Source organism: Falco rusticolus, chromosome 7 (assembly GCF_015220075.1).
Source record: "Falco rusticolus isolate bFalRus1 chromosome 7, bFalRus1.pri, whole genome shotgun sequence".
In the NCBI taxonomy this organism is placed as follows: domain Eukaryota; kingdom Metazoa; phylum Chordata; class Aves; order Falconiformes; family Falconidae; genus Falco; species Falco rusticolus.
Window position 1 is genome coordinate 43,324,265 of NC_051193.1, and position 18,269 is coordinate 43,342,533.

Sequence of the window (18,269 nt, forward strand, 5' to 3'; positions counted from 1 at the left end):
CTCAATTTCAGGGTTCCTGTCATCCAGATTAAATAGACTCCATTCATCTGTAGGGTTTGTTTTTAACAATGAACCACATAATTTTTACATGGAAAACCAAAATCTCTTGGCCTTGCTGCTGCCATTGTTGTTTCAGCACTGGCAGTCAGAGGGACTGCGCTGCGTGTTAACTCTCAGATGTCTGTTACTGCCCAGAGCATTTGTTCCCACAAAACGTTTCCAGAACAAAGACTGCACACATTGCTTAACTGCAAACCGGAACTTTATATAAGCCTTAAAAATCACATGTACAACACGTAGAAATTTAGTTCTTAGACCTTAACAAGCGCATGCTACACAACGCTCAATAAGCAGCATATGCACCACTGCAGCTTAGGAGTTTATGTCTATTTTGCTATGGGGATGGAGCTGCAGGCAATAGATTTGTTTGGAAGGGAAGAATTCATTTTAAGACGACACTGCAGAAGTGTCAAGCGTGTGACTTGTAGTTTGAATTTACTCTCTGCATGTCTGCAGTATGACAAACTGTGCACCTCCAGCACGGGGGCTGTTCAGCGCATGTCCCTGAACAGTACGCACATCAGGCCTGGGGCTGTGGAACCTCCTGCTGCGTGGGTTCCTTTCAAAGACATTCTCTATTGCAGTAAAGCAAACAGGTCCATGTAATGAACGTAGCCCTCTTAGGAAAACAAACTTGTAAACTCTTCACCATTACAACTACCTCACCCAAATGTGCTTAAGTCCCTAAACTATGAGTACTAATGAGACGAAGATGGATACTGCCCTGCCTAAGGACTGACGGGGGGTGCCTGCACCCCCTGCAGCTGTGGTGTGTCAGCAGCATGCTGTGCACCACGGAGGCAAGCACTCACCTGGCACTGGTGCTTCTTCTGGAGAGTCGGTCTGACTGAAGCAACAGACAGGTCCATGTACACAGCAGGTCTCTGCTGCCAAAACAGTTCAATTCATGAAAGTGTTTTATTGGGAAATGAAGTGTTACACTCACCCAAAACCCACTGGGATTTAACCTCTTCAAGAATGAAAATCAGCTAGACTATGGTTTTACACAAAGACCATCATCAACACAGAAAGAGTTCCTGACAGTCTGCAGAGACAGAGGACTTAAAGATACAGTCCCTCAGGGGTTCCCTCCTGCTTCTTATACAGAACATTTTCTTTAGACTTTTTGAAATCTTCATTTGTTACTTTCATTCGCCGTTCCCTCAAAGCCATCAAACCGGCCTCTGTACAAATGGCCTGCAACAAAGAAAGCAAGGGTCAGCAGCTACGCAACCCCTCCAGCCATACCTTAGAAGACAGCATCATCATCATACTGCTCCAACTGACTGTAGCAGAAGTGAAGAATGTTAACGAAATGTGCACTCTGAAGTTTGATGCTGTTCAGAAGCATGTGAAACCACCTAGCCAAAGCTCACTGAGTATGCCCTTCTGTAGTCAGAGCAATGCTCCCACGGCAGGAAGGCACCTTCGTAACAACAGTATTTCCCTCCTGCAAGGAACAGATGCATCCAGCTCTGTCAACAGCGGGCTGTGTTTACCCTTCTGCAGTGAGCTGATGAGTAACGTCATGTCCGGTTAAGCTCATTAGCCTGGCAACTCTAGCAAGAGCTCTGTCTGCTTCCGAAAAGCAGACATGCGTGTCTGGAGCTTCCTAATCTACAGTTGCACTTTTATCTGCTTGCCATGTAGTGCAGGATAAGAAGCATCTTCAGGGACTATCCTGAGTAATGTTTAAGATTAATCCTGCACAAATGTGCAAGACTCCATGCTTCGCTTCTAGTGTCCACTTCCATATTCAGGTAACAGGTACATACTCTTACTGGCTACCTCATAATTACAATAAATTTCCCACTTGTAAAACCAAGCACATGGCACTCATAAAAGGTATTTTACAGCCATCCAACTGTCCCTCAGTGATGTAACCACAGGTAATTAGAGAACAGTTTCAACAGACCATGCTTCCACATGCAGTAAAAAAACCCCAACTGGTTTGATTTGTGTTTTGAAGTGTAAACAATAGTGACATACACTTACCTTAATGTCCGCACCACTGAGATCATCTTTTGCCATGATCAGCTCATCCAAAGTCACATCATCAGCCAATGTCATCCTGCTTGTGTGAATTTGAAAGATCCGTTTCTTGGTCTTTTCATCGGGTAGAGGGAACTCTATTTTCCTATCAATACGTCCTGTGCAGAAGAAAAGTTCAGTCTTAGGTTTTTTGCATGCAGCTATGGGAAACAGAGCGGGAGGCACATTTCAAGGGTAGACAGACAGTCACTGTTTCTTCACACCACAGTCAATCATGTCTTGGAGTAGGTGGTGAGATCAGACTATCTGCAATGAACAGGAAGGTACTGGAGCTGAAAGACACCTGCAACGACACCACCTTTTTCAGCAGCGTGGTAAGAGACACCTCACCTGGGAAACATGAAAAACCTTCCCCGAGTCACGTATAAACGTAAAAAACTTGATGTGTCACAGCACAGAAAAGCAATAATCAAATACTTATGCTCTTGTTAATAAATTTTATTCTACTTGGAGATTACAGTTAGCTCTGAAGTTTTAATTTTCTGCCACGTACATACACACAACAGAGAGAATAAATCACTGCGGCAACTTGAAGAACCCTTCCTCCCTGTATGACCAATTTCCTAAAGAACACCCCCAAAACCCAAAGCCCTAACTGAAGAAGGAAGGTTCTGCATAAATAGCTCCATTGCAAGTCCCTACCAGATGTGTCCTTTATGTCAGCAGGGACTTTGGATGTTGTGGTACTCATTGTTCCAACTTCAGTGAGCAATCTTTTTGAAGATATTTTCCATCTCCAGATCACTCCTGTTTTTCTTTAGTTTTACAGTATCTTTTCTAAGAAGGGTCAATGGCACCACATATGATATTCCAGGCTACCACACACAACAGTAAATCGATCTACTGAGCTGCCAGAAGTGCCTTGGTTGCTCAAGCAATGGTTGTAATTTAAATACCCAATAGGTATAGGAAGCTTCCACTAAATTTTAGATCATCTTAGCTTGTCTCTTAATACTGGTATAGTATTCTCTCCTCTGTACTCTCACAAACAGCACTGGTTTTGATTTGGAGGGCGTAAGGCTAAGACAGTGACAAACCCAGACCTTTTTGAAAGAACACACTCCTCAGCAACTTCATACTGTGGAGTCTGTTTTTCTAAACTGCTTGGGTGCACACAGTCTAGTGGCTCTTCATTGTTCTTTGGCAATTTCATCTGAAGTTATCTTTACCTCTTCCACTGTAGGAGTATCTTTACCACCCTCTTCAGTACTCAGGATTTACTTGAGGACACTAGTGGGAGGCTTAGCTTTGATCTGTGTTGCTTCCTACCTTCCGATTTAACAGACCCCACATACCTACAGAAATGTTTTGGTACATTGTTAGGGGCCATCTAAAAATACTGCTTGTGCCTGTCCAAGCTCTTGGCTCAAGATGAAATACATGTGTCAAAACAAGGTACTACGCCCTCGCTCAACCCCCAGCCACAGTAGTATGGCAGGCTGGTAAGGAAGCAGACTTGTTTCCTTCCACCAAAACCCAGGCTCCCATTGTTAAGGCTTACATCCTCACCTATGAAGCACAAGTGGTGCTGCCCTACCTGCCCCAGCTGCTGCAGAAGTGAACGAAACGCTCTGCATTACAGTCTGCCTTAACAATTACTCCAAATAGCTATGTCATCTTAATACAAAGGAAGAACATTCAAATTGTTCATGTATACGTAAGGGAAACCAACATACTACTTCTCTTCCACAGGTTTTTCTGCCGTTGGGAAACTTGTGAAGGGGTTCCAATTTTAACAGCCACACCAACACAGATGAGACTGTGAATGAAGACTACCCAGCAACTTGCGTTCTTTTTACCAGCCCATGCTTGAGAAGTCTTTCACAAAGAAAAGCAACTTAAACGTACACAGTAGGAAGACTCTTACCTGGCCTAATTAAAGCTGGGTCCAGCGTTTCTATTCTGTTTGTAGCCATGATAACTTTAACATCCCCCCGAGAGTCAAACCCATCCAGCTGGTTCAGCAGCTCCAGCATTGTACGCTGGATCTCTCTCTCACCACCTGAATTTGAGTCATACCTTTAAGTAAACAAGGTAGTCAGATAAAGCACTATGCAAATTTAAGAACATACTTCACATAACTGCCACAAATGCATAAACAAAATAGTATGTTGTGGGTTGGTTTTTTTTGCTTTTTTTAAACACCCATAACAGATTTTTTTTTTTTTTAAATTTAATCTTCACCTACAGAAAACAACAAAAAACAAGTTTTCCGAATCATATTGTGACGTCTAGGTTAAAGAGACAGTGAACTGTTCTTGTAGCTGGGGAAAGCAACAGCAGTCATGTGAAGGAAATCTAGACTAGAAAATCTATATCCAAACAGGTCACCCATGTTTAGGAACAGTTTGAAGTGACATAACATTTATGAAGAATTCCACGTTTCTTTCTACATATACTGAAACACATGGGGCAGAAGCTGCCTTACACTAGAGCTTCAGGCTAGCAGCCTTATAGTAATATGTAAGAGCACCTTTTTATTTATTTAAAAACATTTGACTACTTTAAAGACTATTTGTATTGGACAGTTCCACCCAGCCTACAGAACTGTTGAAGTAATACAACTTGGATACAGACTGAACAATAGCTTAGTGTGGCACAAGCAGTGCTTCTCCATGACATCACATGCTGTACCTTACTATATAATATTCTAAGAATCTAAGTATTTAGCCACCTATCTGGAGAGGCAAATGATAAGTGGATATATCCTGTATCACAGACGCTGTGTTACTGCCGAATCACTGAAGCCGATTACTGTCTATTTGGATTTGCACTTGGAGGATACCATACGAACTTCTACACAGCATCTCTCTCTGTTAAGACGCTTTATCATAGAGATATTACTAGGTAGCAAGAGAACAGAGGTTAAGTCCCTGATGGTATCTATTCAGTATGAAAAGGTTATGATGTATTTTAATTTCAAAGAAGTTATTTGAAGTTTTACTTGATAAAAAAGCTTATATCAAAAAGACAATTAGGAAAACGGTAGCAGAGCCAAGAAACGGAGTATCAATATGGTTGCATAAGAAGTGTTTCTAGGAAACCTTTTATTGCCCCTGGCAACCCTTGCATACAAAGCCGGAGTTCGAATACTGTACCTCTTGGTACCAATGGCATCGATTTCATCAATGAAGACAATTGAGGGCGCGTGCTCTTCAGCCACACGGAACAGTTCACGCACGAGCTTTGGACCATCGCCCAAGTACTTCTGTATAAGTTCCGAACCAACCACTCTCAGGAAGGTTGCCGAAGTCTGGTTTGCCACTGCTTTGGCTAGTAAAGTTTTACCTGTTTTTAATTGAAAAGAAATACTGTAGTTAGTTTGCAGAGGGAGGGAGGGAGGGAAGCGCTTTAACAAAATACGAAATTTGTGACAGACTTAACTGTGTTTTAATCCTAACCAAGCGTAATTTATTTCACTTGCGTTCGCTCAGCACAGTTGTTACTGTACTGTAAGATACCTGTGCCAGGTGGGCCATACAGAATGACTCCTTTGGGTGGCTTTATACCCATCTCTTCATAGTATTCCGGATGAGTGAGAGGAAGCTCCACAGATTCCTGCAGCACAAGAAAAACAAACCTGAGTTTTTATGAAGAGCGGGTGCTCTCCGCAGAAGTTCTGCAGGGATCTCAAGAGCAGCATTAATAAAAGTAATCAGGGCAAAAAACTTAACTGATTTCTAAACAGACCTTGAAAAGCATGTGTCTCTGCTGCCTCCAGTTCTAAAGGCAGACAGCTACTCTATCTGAACAGGTCTTCCCAGTGTTTCCACTCAACATGTGGAAAAGAACCAGTGAGTGTTCCCCCTTCCTCCAACCTCCTGACTCCCAAATGCTCATGGAGGACCCTGGCGTAGGAGAACCCTTTATGGAAGGATGCCTTCCTTTCAAGAGCATTTATGATTTTGGACACCTACACAAAGCAAAAGAGTTTCATTTTACCAGGGTTCATTTTACCAGATAGAGCTCTGCTGGTAAGGGAAAAAAAAAAAACCAAAACAGAAAACCCCAAACAAAAAACCAACAAAAAACCCCAACAATCAACTACACTCCCCCCAAACCCACCAACAAAAAAATCCCCCAACCTCCCACCAAAACCCCCCATGAACAAACAATATAACCCCAATGTTACAAACAATAAATGCAAACACAGAACAAGCCAAAAAAGCCCTACCCACAAAATCCTTAGATTGCATGGCATCAGACACTCAAAACAACCTCAGCACTTTTTACAATTTAACTCTCATCTTGCAACAATCAATAACTTTACAATTTGCAAAATAGTAAGGTATTGCAGGGATTGTTATGAGCTCAGGGCTCTCCAGGTTCCACAGCAACTGAAAAGTTTTGCGCGTACGGTTTGTGAATGGGTACTCTACCCACTGAAAAGATTTAGGTCCAGGCGTCTGCCTAGCCAAGTCAAACGAAGAAGTGCAAGACACAAAAGAGCACTCCACGAACAGCAGCTGGTCCTGCTCTTACACTTTCAAGCTCCCAGCACAACAGCTACGTTGCTGGCTTAACACAGTAAATTAGTACAGCTGAATACCTTGATTTCTTGAATCTGGTTGTCAAGGCCACCAATGTCAGCGTATGTTTCTTGAGGAGCTTTCTCTACTTTCATCACAGTAACTAAAGGGTCTGTGTCATCCATCAGAACTCCTATCACAGCATGAACCTAATCCAAACATTAAGAGTTGTCAAAGAAAGCACGCAGCATTATTAATACAAGCTGAAGCCTAAACCCAATGCCATCTGTTTAGCTGTGTGAAACAAACAGCATTGGCTCTACTGTGATTCTCAGAAAGAAAGGCTAGTTAAAAACGGTACAAGAACTTTGTGCTTCATTTTATAAAAACAACTCACCTTATGATTTAGCAAAACAGAACAGCCTGGCTCTAGCAGATCCTTGTCCACAAAAGACAGAATACTGACATAGTGCTCTGATCCTACCGACGTGGACACGATAGCATGGTTGTCATCAATGATCTCCTCCAAGGTACCCACAGACATGGGTGTTCCCCTCAGATCATCCACCTTTGACCTTTCTTCCTGTTGTCAAGAAGAATCCAAGAAAAAACCCTCAAGAACACAGGCAAAACATTCTTGTACAACACCGGCTCAACAGTTCACAGCAAACATAACAGAAACGGTCTTTCCCCAAAAGGCATAAAAGCACAGGTCAGTAACAAATGCATTGTTGGTTTAGTTCTACCTGTGGATGTCACTATATAGATGTACATAGCTAGAACAGACTTTCTTTCTCTACTGATGGATATCTGGGAGCTGCACTTCAACAAACCACTAACAAAACAGAAGAAACAAAAAACCACTGTGGCCTCATGCTTGGGCCACAACCGTTACACCACTAGAAAAAAAATCCTCTGTTCTCTGGACAGTAGTTGTGATTTAATGAAGAATATTAATATACATGGTATTTGTACTGACTTTACACATTCATAGCACCTTATTTCGATTGCTTTTGTATGAAGCAGTTTAGATTAGAGCACTTACTGTAATATTAGAAGTAACAGTTCACTCAAACCTCACCTCTTGCTTCTCTTCCAAAGGTTTCATCTGCTCTTGATTTCTGATAAATTCTTCCTCCATTAAGAGGTAATCTTTAATTCTCTCCAACTTTAACAATTTGAGTCTGCACTGTGTGTGAGGAGTCACTGTAATCAAAGTACAATCACAGTATTTTACACCAAGTTTGACATGGTACCTATTATTCACTAGTTCTTTACCAGAAATTCTGCTTTTGTTTTCTGACAGGAACTTCTATACAAGCAGCAGTATTTTACTTGTCCCACTGTAATTCTAGGTTAAAAGACAATGTTCCTCTGCATTTCTCCTCATTTCAATTTCTCTCTCTCTCTCTTACCCAGTAATCCATAGGCTGCATCTTGCATAACAACAACCTTAGTTTGTGTTTTTATGTTAGTTAGAAAAAACCTACATTTGGCCTTCTGTTTAATCAGTTATGACCTACATACAGCCAGATCTAGGGGAGAGGACGGCTCTGTACTTCTCAGTGAGGGGCCAGCCCACAGCACTGCTGGGGCAGGCAGAATCCTTACCCAGGGGGAGTTTGCTGGCAGCGTCTGGACCCTTTGTTTTCTTCTTCTTTTTCCCCACTCTGGTTGGAACAGGAGGTTCATATTTCTTCTTCTTATCCTTATTCATAAAGAGCATTCCGGGGAAAAAAAAAATCAGGATATTAACAATCGAAAAACACACACAGATGTTAGGCGCACAGACTGAGAGCTCAGCTTAAGGGTCTAATTATGATATATAGCAAGAAATACAAAATAAATATTATTCCTAGTTTTTAAAGGAAGTGCAAAAATTTCTTCTCCTGCTTATTTTACATTCCTCTCTTTAATTTAGATTTCTGTCAATTTTCAGTGAATATAGAACTTACAAGGCTAAAGCCTGAAGTAAATCACACCAAAAAAAATCATACGTGAAAGGATAAGGAAAATATTGAGCCTGAACATTGCTGTTGCATTTTAATAAACACATAACACGCATTCAGTTTGCCAGCTTAGACATAGTTTGCCATGTGCATTACACTTCCATCCAAAAAGGAATCTGGAAAGGTCTCTAATAGTCCACCACATGAAGTACAGATCTTGTGGAGATGACAGCATGCTGCCACTTTCAAATCAAAGCCAGTTACTTAAGTGACAGTTTGAAGGCAGCTAGTCTTTCCTAGCCCAGACAGATTTATAGTCTTATTCTTCTTAAGAATAAATTATTACTGAAATAATTTCATTTTCCTTTATAGTTAAGTACAACTTTCTGGTTTTGAACAGCAAGCTATTTTCTCCAATGTACATCCAAAAGAGATGACATTTCATCCAAGCTAGCAAAAGCATATTCTTATGCAGTTCCAAGTACAACAGCAGGAGAAAAAAATAAGTAAAATAAAACCTACTGCAACCAGCCTCTGTAGCACACTTGTACCTCGCCCTATCAGTAAAAGCATTTGTTTTGGTTTCAATTACCTTGTCATCCTTCTTGCCACCACCAGGACCATGCCCACCACTTTGGCTTTGACCCTGTGTAAAAAGAAAAACCACAAACCAGCCAAATGTAAGTACATTGCTATGAACCTCAACGCCTATGGACAGTTCCACGTAAAGAAATGCCATAATAAGGCTTCTCCTACCTAAACTAAGTACTAACATATACCAATTAAATGTCAAAAGCCAGTGAATTAAAGTGTGGACTTATGAGGCAGGGCAGGAGATGTTCACCCGTGTGGTTCTGACTCACGTAGCACTGCACTGCTTTGCTACATCGTAGTTTGAGTTCATTCCCTGCTCCCTTAAATTAACGAGCGCCACTAACCGCCGTGCAGCGCAAGGCAGCTCTCCTGCGCGCTCCCGCCGGCCCACTCACCTGCGCCCCCCGCCAGCCGCGCCCCGCAGCGCCGCTCCCCGCAGGAGGCCGCCCGCCCCCCGGCCCCCCGGCCTCCCACCGCGGCGAGCCAGGCCGCGAGAGCCTGCAGCGGCACCGGGCCCCGGCGCGCCGCCCTGCCCGGCCCCAGCGCCACCGGCCGCGCGGCCCCCGCTGCTGCCCCGCCGGGGGCGGCCTGGAGGCCCAGCGCGGGCGGTGACTCCGCAAAACCCCGGCCGACGGCAGCGGGATGCCTGAGGAGGCCGCGCCGAGCCGTGCCGTGCCGAGCCTGCCCCCCGCTCCGCTCCGCTCCGCGGCGCCGGCGCGGCCCCCTCCCCTCCCGCGCGCGGCCGCGCCCCCGGTGCCCCGGGCCGGGCCCGTGCCGCCCGCTCACCATCGCGCCGCGCCGGAAGTGCTGCCCCGCCCGCGCCCGGCGACGGAGGCGGTGCCGCCGCTACGGGCTCCGGCAAGGGACAGACAAGACGGGCGGGGCGAAGGGCGCGACGCCCGCGTAAGCGGCGTGGGTCACGTGACCCCGCGCGGAGCCTCCCGGGCGCTGGGGCCGCCGCTCGGGCTGTCACGCCGGCCCCGGGCAGCAGGGGGCTCCCTGCCGCCGCCTGGGCGCGCCGCGCTCCCCGGCGGTGCCCGTCGGCCGCGGGGCTTTGGCGTTCGGCCACCCCGGCGGCCCGGCTGTCCCCCGCCTGCAGCCGGTCCAGTCGGATGCGCGGGCGTCCTCCTGGCCGCAGTGAACCGCTTGGTGGAGAAAAAGCGACTTCTGCCCCGCTGGGGGCCACTTCGTGGTCACATTTCAGCTACTACTTCAGCTGCAATACCTTCTGAGTACAATTTCAGATTAATAACACTTTTCTTAACAGAAGAAGCATTTCATAGCGACTAAGTGGTGGAGGCATGTCCAACAGCCTGCCAACAGCGGGACTTGCTTCGAAAGCATGGCACTGCCCCACCACCGAGACCTAGAGGAAAGCAGTTCGTTCCCTGTGAGATGTTTCTCAGGTATTTTTACAGTTCACATCAATACAAGAAGCTTATGATACGTATTAAAGCTCATAATGGCCAGTTGCCGCAAGGTTAAAATTCATAAAAATGGTGTTAAAACCTCTGAATATGCTGGGAAAGTATGCCTTAATCCTGGTGGTTTCGCTTATGTCCCTTAAGCACTGCTACTTCACCACAGAGAGATGGGTCTTCCTGGAAAACCCAAAGCACTCTGGCTGTGTTGTGCCACAAGTGGGAACGTTAGAGTTTGCAGCTCTTGCCTGCTTTGTACGCCTGCCTGGGCCGAGGTCCTGGTCCCATCAGGTACCGTGGGAGGTTCTTTAAAATATGCTGTCAGGAAGAATTCATCAGTCACAACACAGCCTTGCACATGCTGCAGACTCTGCTTTTAATGTGTAGCCTGGTGCTGTGGAAGAAGGTATGTGAACACTGAAGAGGACAGAATTTTAAAGCTCAGGAGAGTAGCATGAAGTATGGAAAGGAACAAAACCAGCTCGTGTTTTACAACACCGATGGAAGGATCTTTTACTGAGACTGTGTCTGGTACTGAGTACTGCTTGTTTTCAGAGTGCTACTGGTGCTGGTGGTTCTCCACCTGTAGTGTGAGCTGCCATGTGTTTTGACTGTTCCAGCAATATAAACACACATTCATTCTGTGTATAAAATGCCTGTAACTCTTATTCCAAAAGTTTGTTTTCCTGTAACGTTTTCCCACCTGTGTTTTCAAAATAAGTGAAGACATCCAACCTTGTTTTAAAGTTATTTGCAGAGGGAGCAACCAGATAAGCTTCTCAGTAATTAAAAAATGGAAATACAAATCAAAGAAAGTGAGAGTTGGTGTGGGGTTTTTTATGTCTAGGAATGAAATCTAAGTTTCAGGAGTCTTAAATGCCAAGCAAGAAGAGACACTGTGACCTTTCTCTTTGGACTTCCTGCTGTAATCTGACCTGTGTGGGAGTGTAGAAGCAGAGGAGGAAGAGTGGTAAATATTCTTCATGGCCTATATTTAAAGTTATGGGATTTTTTTCCTAGGCCTGATGCTTCCTTTCATCTCTTGCATTGGCTAGTCAATATAAAAATGTAAATTTTTTGTGTGTAAGACTTGCTTTGCTTATGGGTAGCACTGTAGGAACACCGGTGAAGTTCAGGAAATCCCTCCCTCCAGATAAACATAACATTTCTACTTACAGTGAGCTCTACCAATCTGTAATACTCCTGGGGAAACTTTTGGTGCCAGCTTTTGACATTCCCAGAGGTAAAGCACAGACTGAACACAAGCATGTGATCAGTTTGGGACCAAATGCCGGTTTTGGGTCAAGTGTGTTTTCCCCTGTGTCCTTGCACCAGAGGCCCCATCCTTGCTGGGGGCCTGCAGCGGCTGCTCCGTGGCAGCTTGCTGCAGAACCGAAGTGCCTGCTGCCTCTGGGAACCCTGGCTGTGTCGCTGATGAACTTGGGGGATCTTCAGATACTTCCTCTTCTTTGGCCTGAAGTTATTGCAAGTTTGTGTGGGGAATCAATATGGAAGGACAGGGCCTTTTGTCAGCGTCACTATCAGCACAAAAGTTACAATCACAATGAGGATGTAGTCTAAAAATACTTGTATTCTGTATAAATCAACCAGCATAGAGATTGTATTTACATCCATCACTGTTCTCAATGTAAAGATCAGTGTTCATGAAAAACGCCTTCACTATAGAGCAGTCAGTAGGGTGTGAAGTATGATTTGCTGTTTGCTTTGATGTTGTTTCTTCTTTCATGCTTTCTCTAAATCCATGTCTGAGTAGGGAATTTTATTTATTAAATATTAATGTAACTGGCGGGGCTGTGTAAAAAGGTGAGATTTTGATAATTTATTTGGGTTTGGTTTGGTTCTGTTTGTTCACAAGGGTTACTGTTTTGCACTGTGGATTTAATCTGACTTCTCTATTATTTTTATTTTTTTGTGAATTAGCTGCATTTTTGTTATGCTATCAGCTGTTCTGTAACTTCTAAGGACACTTGGAATGAAATGAAATGAAAACAGATGTTCTTTGCTTTAATAACATACACTTTATGGAATTTACTGTCTTATAGGATTGCATCTGTATTTCTTTTAACCTTACAGTGCACAGATGCTAGAACATCCTTTCCCTCAAATATAATTTCCTCTCTTCAACTTCACATTAGATTCAGACATACCCATATTTATTTAGAATTATACCTGTAATTGGTAACGGTCAGTATGATTCAAATTTGTCGTCACTTTTTTCTTATAAAACCCGGATTTAGTGGCTTGTAGCTTTGCAGTCATTTGAAGTGGGAGAATTATTTCATAAGCTGACCTAAACAGTAGGGGTGTTGGGTGAATCTAAAAGCTCAGCTTCGCATTTGTGGGCTTGTAAGACACATCTGCGCCAGCATATCTGGTTTTATAGCCTTTATAAAAATTAGGAAATTATATATGGGAGCAACAGTAAAAGGATGCTGTCAACATTGTCTCCCAGCTCATTTGCTTAAATACATGCTGTGGCAGAAAACATGAATCACAGAAGGGAAATGCTGTGGGTTTTGAACCAGCTTCCTGATTTGGGGCGATCTGGTTAACGGCTTTCAGCTCTTGGGGTCAGTAATACTGGCTAACTGTAAGCATTACAGAAATGCGGTTCTGTAACCTGGCTGCTTGTCTTAACTTTCCACATCCAGATTTTTGGTTTAGCTGCAGAGTATGGATAATATCAAATTAGAAAGTTTAAACAATAAATATGTTTAATGATCCAAGCACCTCTGATTTTTTGTGTGTGTTATCCTCGCTAGAAAAAAACAAAACAGCAAGCAAAGAGGAGTAACAGGAAATAACACACAGTCTTTGTTTGCTAAAGACAAACATAGCCTTGGGGGCATCAAAAAGCTTCTCTTCATATCAAAAAATACTAAAAGTTGTTCAGGGAAGGTGGGGTTTTTTTGTGCTTTGTTTTTCTTGCTGTTTTCTATACCCTTTTCTTTATTCTGAAGTAGGCTTATCTTTTAGGCATATTGCAAACCCCCACCTCTGTTCCCAGGCTTTTGAGGAGGAAGAGGGCAGCTGAGGGCTGGGGGAATATTGGGGTTGGGATTAGTACATAGCAAAGAGGTTTATTTTCCCTTTGCACACAGAGGAAATTACTAGGATTGCTCATATTAATTTGTCTTTCTTAATTTATGTCTAGGCGCCTAGAGCTTTTTATGTTTCCAAAAGTTTAAATAAACAAACCTACAGATAAGAGGAATATTAATCTTGCTATTGTAGCTAATATAGTGGGTTATATTTTCAAAAGTTGCAATTTGGCTCCCCTTGTAAGTGGGTTATGAACTTACATCCCCTTCAATAAATGAATAAAACTGCAAGTTATTAAGGACCATTTGGAAATACATATTTTTTTTGAGTCTGTGTGTGTCTGAGTACCCAATTAACCTTTAAGTTTCTGTGCTGCTTACAAGTTGTTCAAACATTTTAGTAATGGAAGCTATTCCCACCACCTACTAACTGGCATGTAACTATGTGGAGGGTAGTTATCCGCAGGGTATTTACTCCATGTAGGCTCCCCACAGAGTCAGTTAAGAGAAGTTTCTCCCCCAATTCAGAACAAGGCTCATCACCTTCTGGGAGAGTCTTTCACTTTACATTGCCCACCCAGGGAACTAGGGACAGGACTTTTTTTAACTAAGCTGCTCAAATAAGTGTCTTTGGATTGCTCACCTGAGTTTCCAGCTACTGACTCACCTGCATCACTTTATCTTCAAGTATTTGTTCCTCTGCCCAGCAGCTCCCACTGATACATGTTGGTGTTGTGAAATCTGAGTACCACTAAGAAGTAGACTCCTTGGAGCAGGAGTTATTTAGAACTGGACAAGCAGAATTCAAAACATCCAGAGTGAATGGACACTTTTAAAAATGTTGATAATAAAATTATTGGGAATCTTTCAGTGCTGTAGCAAAGTCTGACACCTTGAAGACTGACTCACACATGTTTTTAGAATACTGCAGAACAAGTCATTATATTAAAAGCTATGCTTGTAATATGCTGTGTCTTCATATGGTCTCATTTGGAAGTCTCAAAGCAACACACAATTCCCCTAAGTTAAACCTCATCGTCTTGTAGGCAGGCAGAGGCAGGTAGGTGAAGGAGACTGTTTCAGTCCTAAAGTGAAATTGTGTCTTCCTTAGTATAAGCAGTATCAGATTCTCCTCATTCACCTGGTGGCAAATGCATTCCCATAAGTGATGGCAAAGTTTGGCCCAAAGGGTTCCGATGAGTGAAAGCAGCACAAGAGGAAAGGTGCATCCTAAACCCAACTGAAAGTGAGTGTAAGAAGAAAATGTCTTTTTTTCCTGTTTTTGAAACAGTGGTTGGCAAAATACTAGGTGGTGTGGCTTATTAGTTCTTGTATTTCTGTAAGAAAAGAATTTATAGTACTTCAGCAGTGAACAAAGAATGATGTTGCTATGGTGACTTTTTGTTGCGTGGCAGGCAAATGCAGCTGATTTGTTTGTGAGGTCTAACATACTACCTAGTCTGTATTTTGTAGGGCTTTTGGTAGCTTTATGAAAGCTGATACAAAAGACTGCCTGATGAGAATACTACTAAATTTGGGGGAAAGAGAAAAAGAGAAGTGATAAAATACAGAGATGCCATCTAAACAGAATACAGAGTTCTTCACCTGGCCGATTAATAGTTGCTGATGTTGAAAAGGTGCCATCACCCAGCACTCCTCAGGGTCGACCTATCAATATACTAAGAGCCTGGAATAGTTTTAACAAACTGAATACTTCATCATCAGTTACATCAGCCTGCACATAAACTTAGTTTGTTCCAGAGCCACTTTGCAGGACTCATTCAATTGAAGGAGAAATACTGAAATAATTTTCATGGAAAGAAATAGACTTACCCCCTCATTATACAGAAAGTAATGTTTCTAAAGACACTTATGAATGCTTTCTAGATGTTACACTGACTACTACTTAGGCTGTGATCCTGAAATCCTTAGACAACAATAGATGTTTGTCAAGCCTGTGCACTCCATGGAATTATTAACTGTTAATGATTTGTATTTTTTTTTCTCATGAAAAGGCAGAGTTGTTATAATTACTTACCTAATGCTGCAGATCCTCATGCTTTGCAAAACCCAAGAAAGGCATTATGCCTGCTCCATGGGGCTTCTCCGCACAGTGCAGTGCAGGAAGGAGGCCAGAGGGCAAAACAGATCAGTGCAGATGCACTAGCGAAGGGTTTGTTAAAGACAGTAGTTTTGAGAAGTCAGAAAGCATTTAGGGACAGTCGCAAAGCCCACTGAATTAGATAGAAGGAAAGGCTCGGTATAACAATGAATAGTGTGAGTGGACATAATGCACCGGAGTATTAAAGGGAAGCAGAAAGTGGAGAGAAGGGAGAGAGCTATCATCAGTGTAAGAGAATGGGAAGTCATTATCTGAGACATCAGAAAACAAGTGGAAAAATCTTAATGTCCCTAGTAACCTAGGGGTCACTAGCTTCACCACCTTGCCACTGGAGTTGAGATAAAGATATGCTGGTTTTAATTGCTCCTCACTGAAGTACTGGTTCTACATTAATCTGTTGGCTATAACGTAATCACTCCTTTCTGTCATTTCCTGCAGCACTGTAATCTAATACTGCTCAAGCGTCCCACCGTGTTCACATCCTCTATTGAGTAATTGTGGCTTCAGTTTCATGATGCATAGTCTGTTCAATCAGCCTGTAATTGCAGAGCTATCTGGAGGTATGGTTGATATACCTATGTAATTATGTTTACTGTTAATAATGCAAATTGAATCTGTTGAGTTAGTCAAATCAGTCATCGTCACTTGCAAGCAGTAGTTTCTACAGATTATTTCTTCAGCTGCTGAGGGACTGTTTTTTCTAGTTCCACTTTGCTCATTTACACAAAAGATATTCTTATTGAAAGAAAACTTCGAAAATAAGAACCAAAGCCTCATCATGGAAGTTCCAGTACTTACTATTGAGAGTGTGCAGAAATCTTGTCTATTCAAAACAGCTGGAAAAGGCCCTGAATTCAGTGGAATGAGTGTGGTAGTGGCATGCAGAGTGAGAAATGAGAAATGCATGAATTTCTGTTTGCTTTCGGTATTGCTTCACATGGGGTTTTCAAATAATGGGCAGGATGATGAATTCAGGAGTATTTGGAGATGCCAGTCTCCTCTGGAAAAGCACAGGAGCCATGCATGTGCTGTATTCTGTCTTCTACAATTCTACAAAGAAATCTATTGAAAAAAAACTTTGTCCCTCCCTGATACAGATTCTTTCCCCCCCAATCCCATATAAAGTCAGCCTTAGCAAAGGTTTTCAGATACAAGTTTATAGTTAGTGAAAATTTCCATATTCCCTGCTTTAAAAATAGCTCGCTATTTCAGTTTCCTTGGGTTTCATTCACAGCAGTTTCTTTTGTACTGTATCATTCAGATGTTATATCTGTCAGGATAATATACTTCATAATCTAGTCTTTAGAGAGTGTATGAGTTTGATTCGTAGGATTATATTGTTTTTCAATAACACCAAACTGCACTGGGGTCATACTATGACATTTTGGGCGTCACATCTTTCATAACCTTTTGGTTTAGAAGCTATGCTATTTACTCTTAACTGCATTTGAAACATGTAAAATCACCTGTTATATTAGTGACTTCTTGAATGGCAACACGAGGAGATTGTAATGCTTTGGTGACAGGCTGATGCACACAGTTCTTTGTGTCAAAAGCACTGCATCAGTGTGAGGACTGCAACTGTCTGTGCTGTGATTATTTGGTAGGATTTGTTTGTATCCCCTCTAACAAAAGAGAAAGTCTTCAACCAAAGATACATATATTTATACAGGCTAGAGGTAGAAGAGACATTACTTTTTTTCAGAATATGTTTTTCAGTCTGGAAAAAAAACCCTGATGTAACCTATGAGAGTACCCCCAAGCTCAGTCTGAAGTGACCTATCTGACACAGGCTACATGTGACTCAACATCAAGATGCAAAATTCTCTAGTCCCTTATCCTGCTTTCATCACTCTTAACACCTAAAGACAACTTTCTGTAGCAGCAGTATATTGCTGGCAGGTCTCACATCCAAATAATGGTCCAGCCCACGCATATTTATACATGAAATGTGATTTCATTGTGGCACAATCGTGGCTGCAGAAACCTCATGGAAGTGTTCCAGTTAATTAAATATGAAACAGGGACAGTAGTTAAAACAATATCAATGTATTCTGCTGTCAGCTCTTAAAAGGAGACATCTTAGGTCATGGTAAAACAAACCTCCCCAGCCTGAGAATGAAAAAGGCAGATGCCTGCTCAGAGAAACAATGTTTCTTTGCAAAACTAAAAGAATTCCAGCTAAAATGATATGTTAAACACAGCACACCATTGGCAATAATTACACAGGAATGTCTGGACCTTTCAAACTACATTAGTAGTATATTTGGTAGAAAATACACATTAAGAATAGATCATGCATTGTAAGAAAAAGTGCCATGACAATATTCCTCCACAAATACGCAAGTGATACTTTATGGTTAGAAGTAAAATTCATTAAACAGTGTAATAATTTGACTCTCATTTTCATCTCAGTGATTCTCAAATAGAGCTTAGAACTTGCCAGCCGAGATCTTCATGTGTATGTGTGCTGCTGTTTTCACGAAGAGATGCACTTTTTGCTCTAGGTTATCCTGGTTTTCCCCATTAGTCATTTATTG

The 18,269-nt window shown here is 42.5% G+C and overlaps 1 protein-coding gene across 1 annotated transcript; it reads right to left on the reverse strand.

Moving 5' to 3' along the window:
* Window positions 1–959: 959 nt before the first annotated feature.
* Window positions 960–10,021, reverse strand: PSMC1 (proteasome 26S subunit, ATPase 1). The gene is made up of 11 exons (XM_037393794.1): window positions 9,911–10,021; window positions 9,123–9,176; window positions 8,193–8,289; window positions 7,663–7,787; window positions 6,979–7,164; window positions 6,662–6,790; window positions 5,574–5,670; window positions 5,211–5,400; window positions 3,980–4,131; window positions 2,056–2,210; window positions 960–1,257 (listed from the first exon to the last, which is right to left on the reverse strand). The coding sequence occupies exons 1-11, from the start codon at window positions 9,911–9,913 to the stop codon at window positions 1,123–1,125; spliced, it is 1,323 nt and encodes a 440-aa protein (XP_037249691.1). The 5' UTR covers window positions 9,914–10,021; the 3' UTR covers window positions 960–1,122.
* Between the last annotated feature and the right edge of the window lie 8,248 nt (window positions 10,022–18,269).

Excerpts from the sequence above, each read along its gene's own strand:
- PSMC1 (XM_037393794.1), bottom strand. Across the intron at positions 5,401-5,573 it reads GTATGGCCCACCTGGCACAG|GTAAAACTTTACTAGCCAAA; the intron begins GTATCTTACAGT and ends AATTAAAAACAG. Across the intron at positions 4,132-5,210 it reads GATGCCATTGGTACCAAGAG|GTATGACTCAAATTCAGGTG; the intron begins GTACAGTATTCG and ends GTTTACTTAAAG.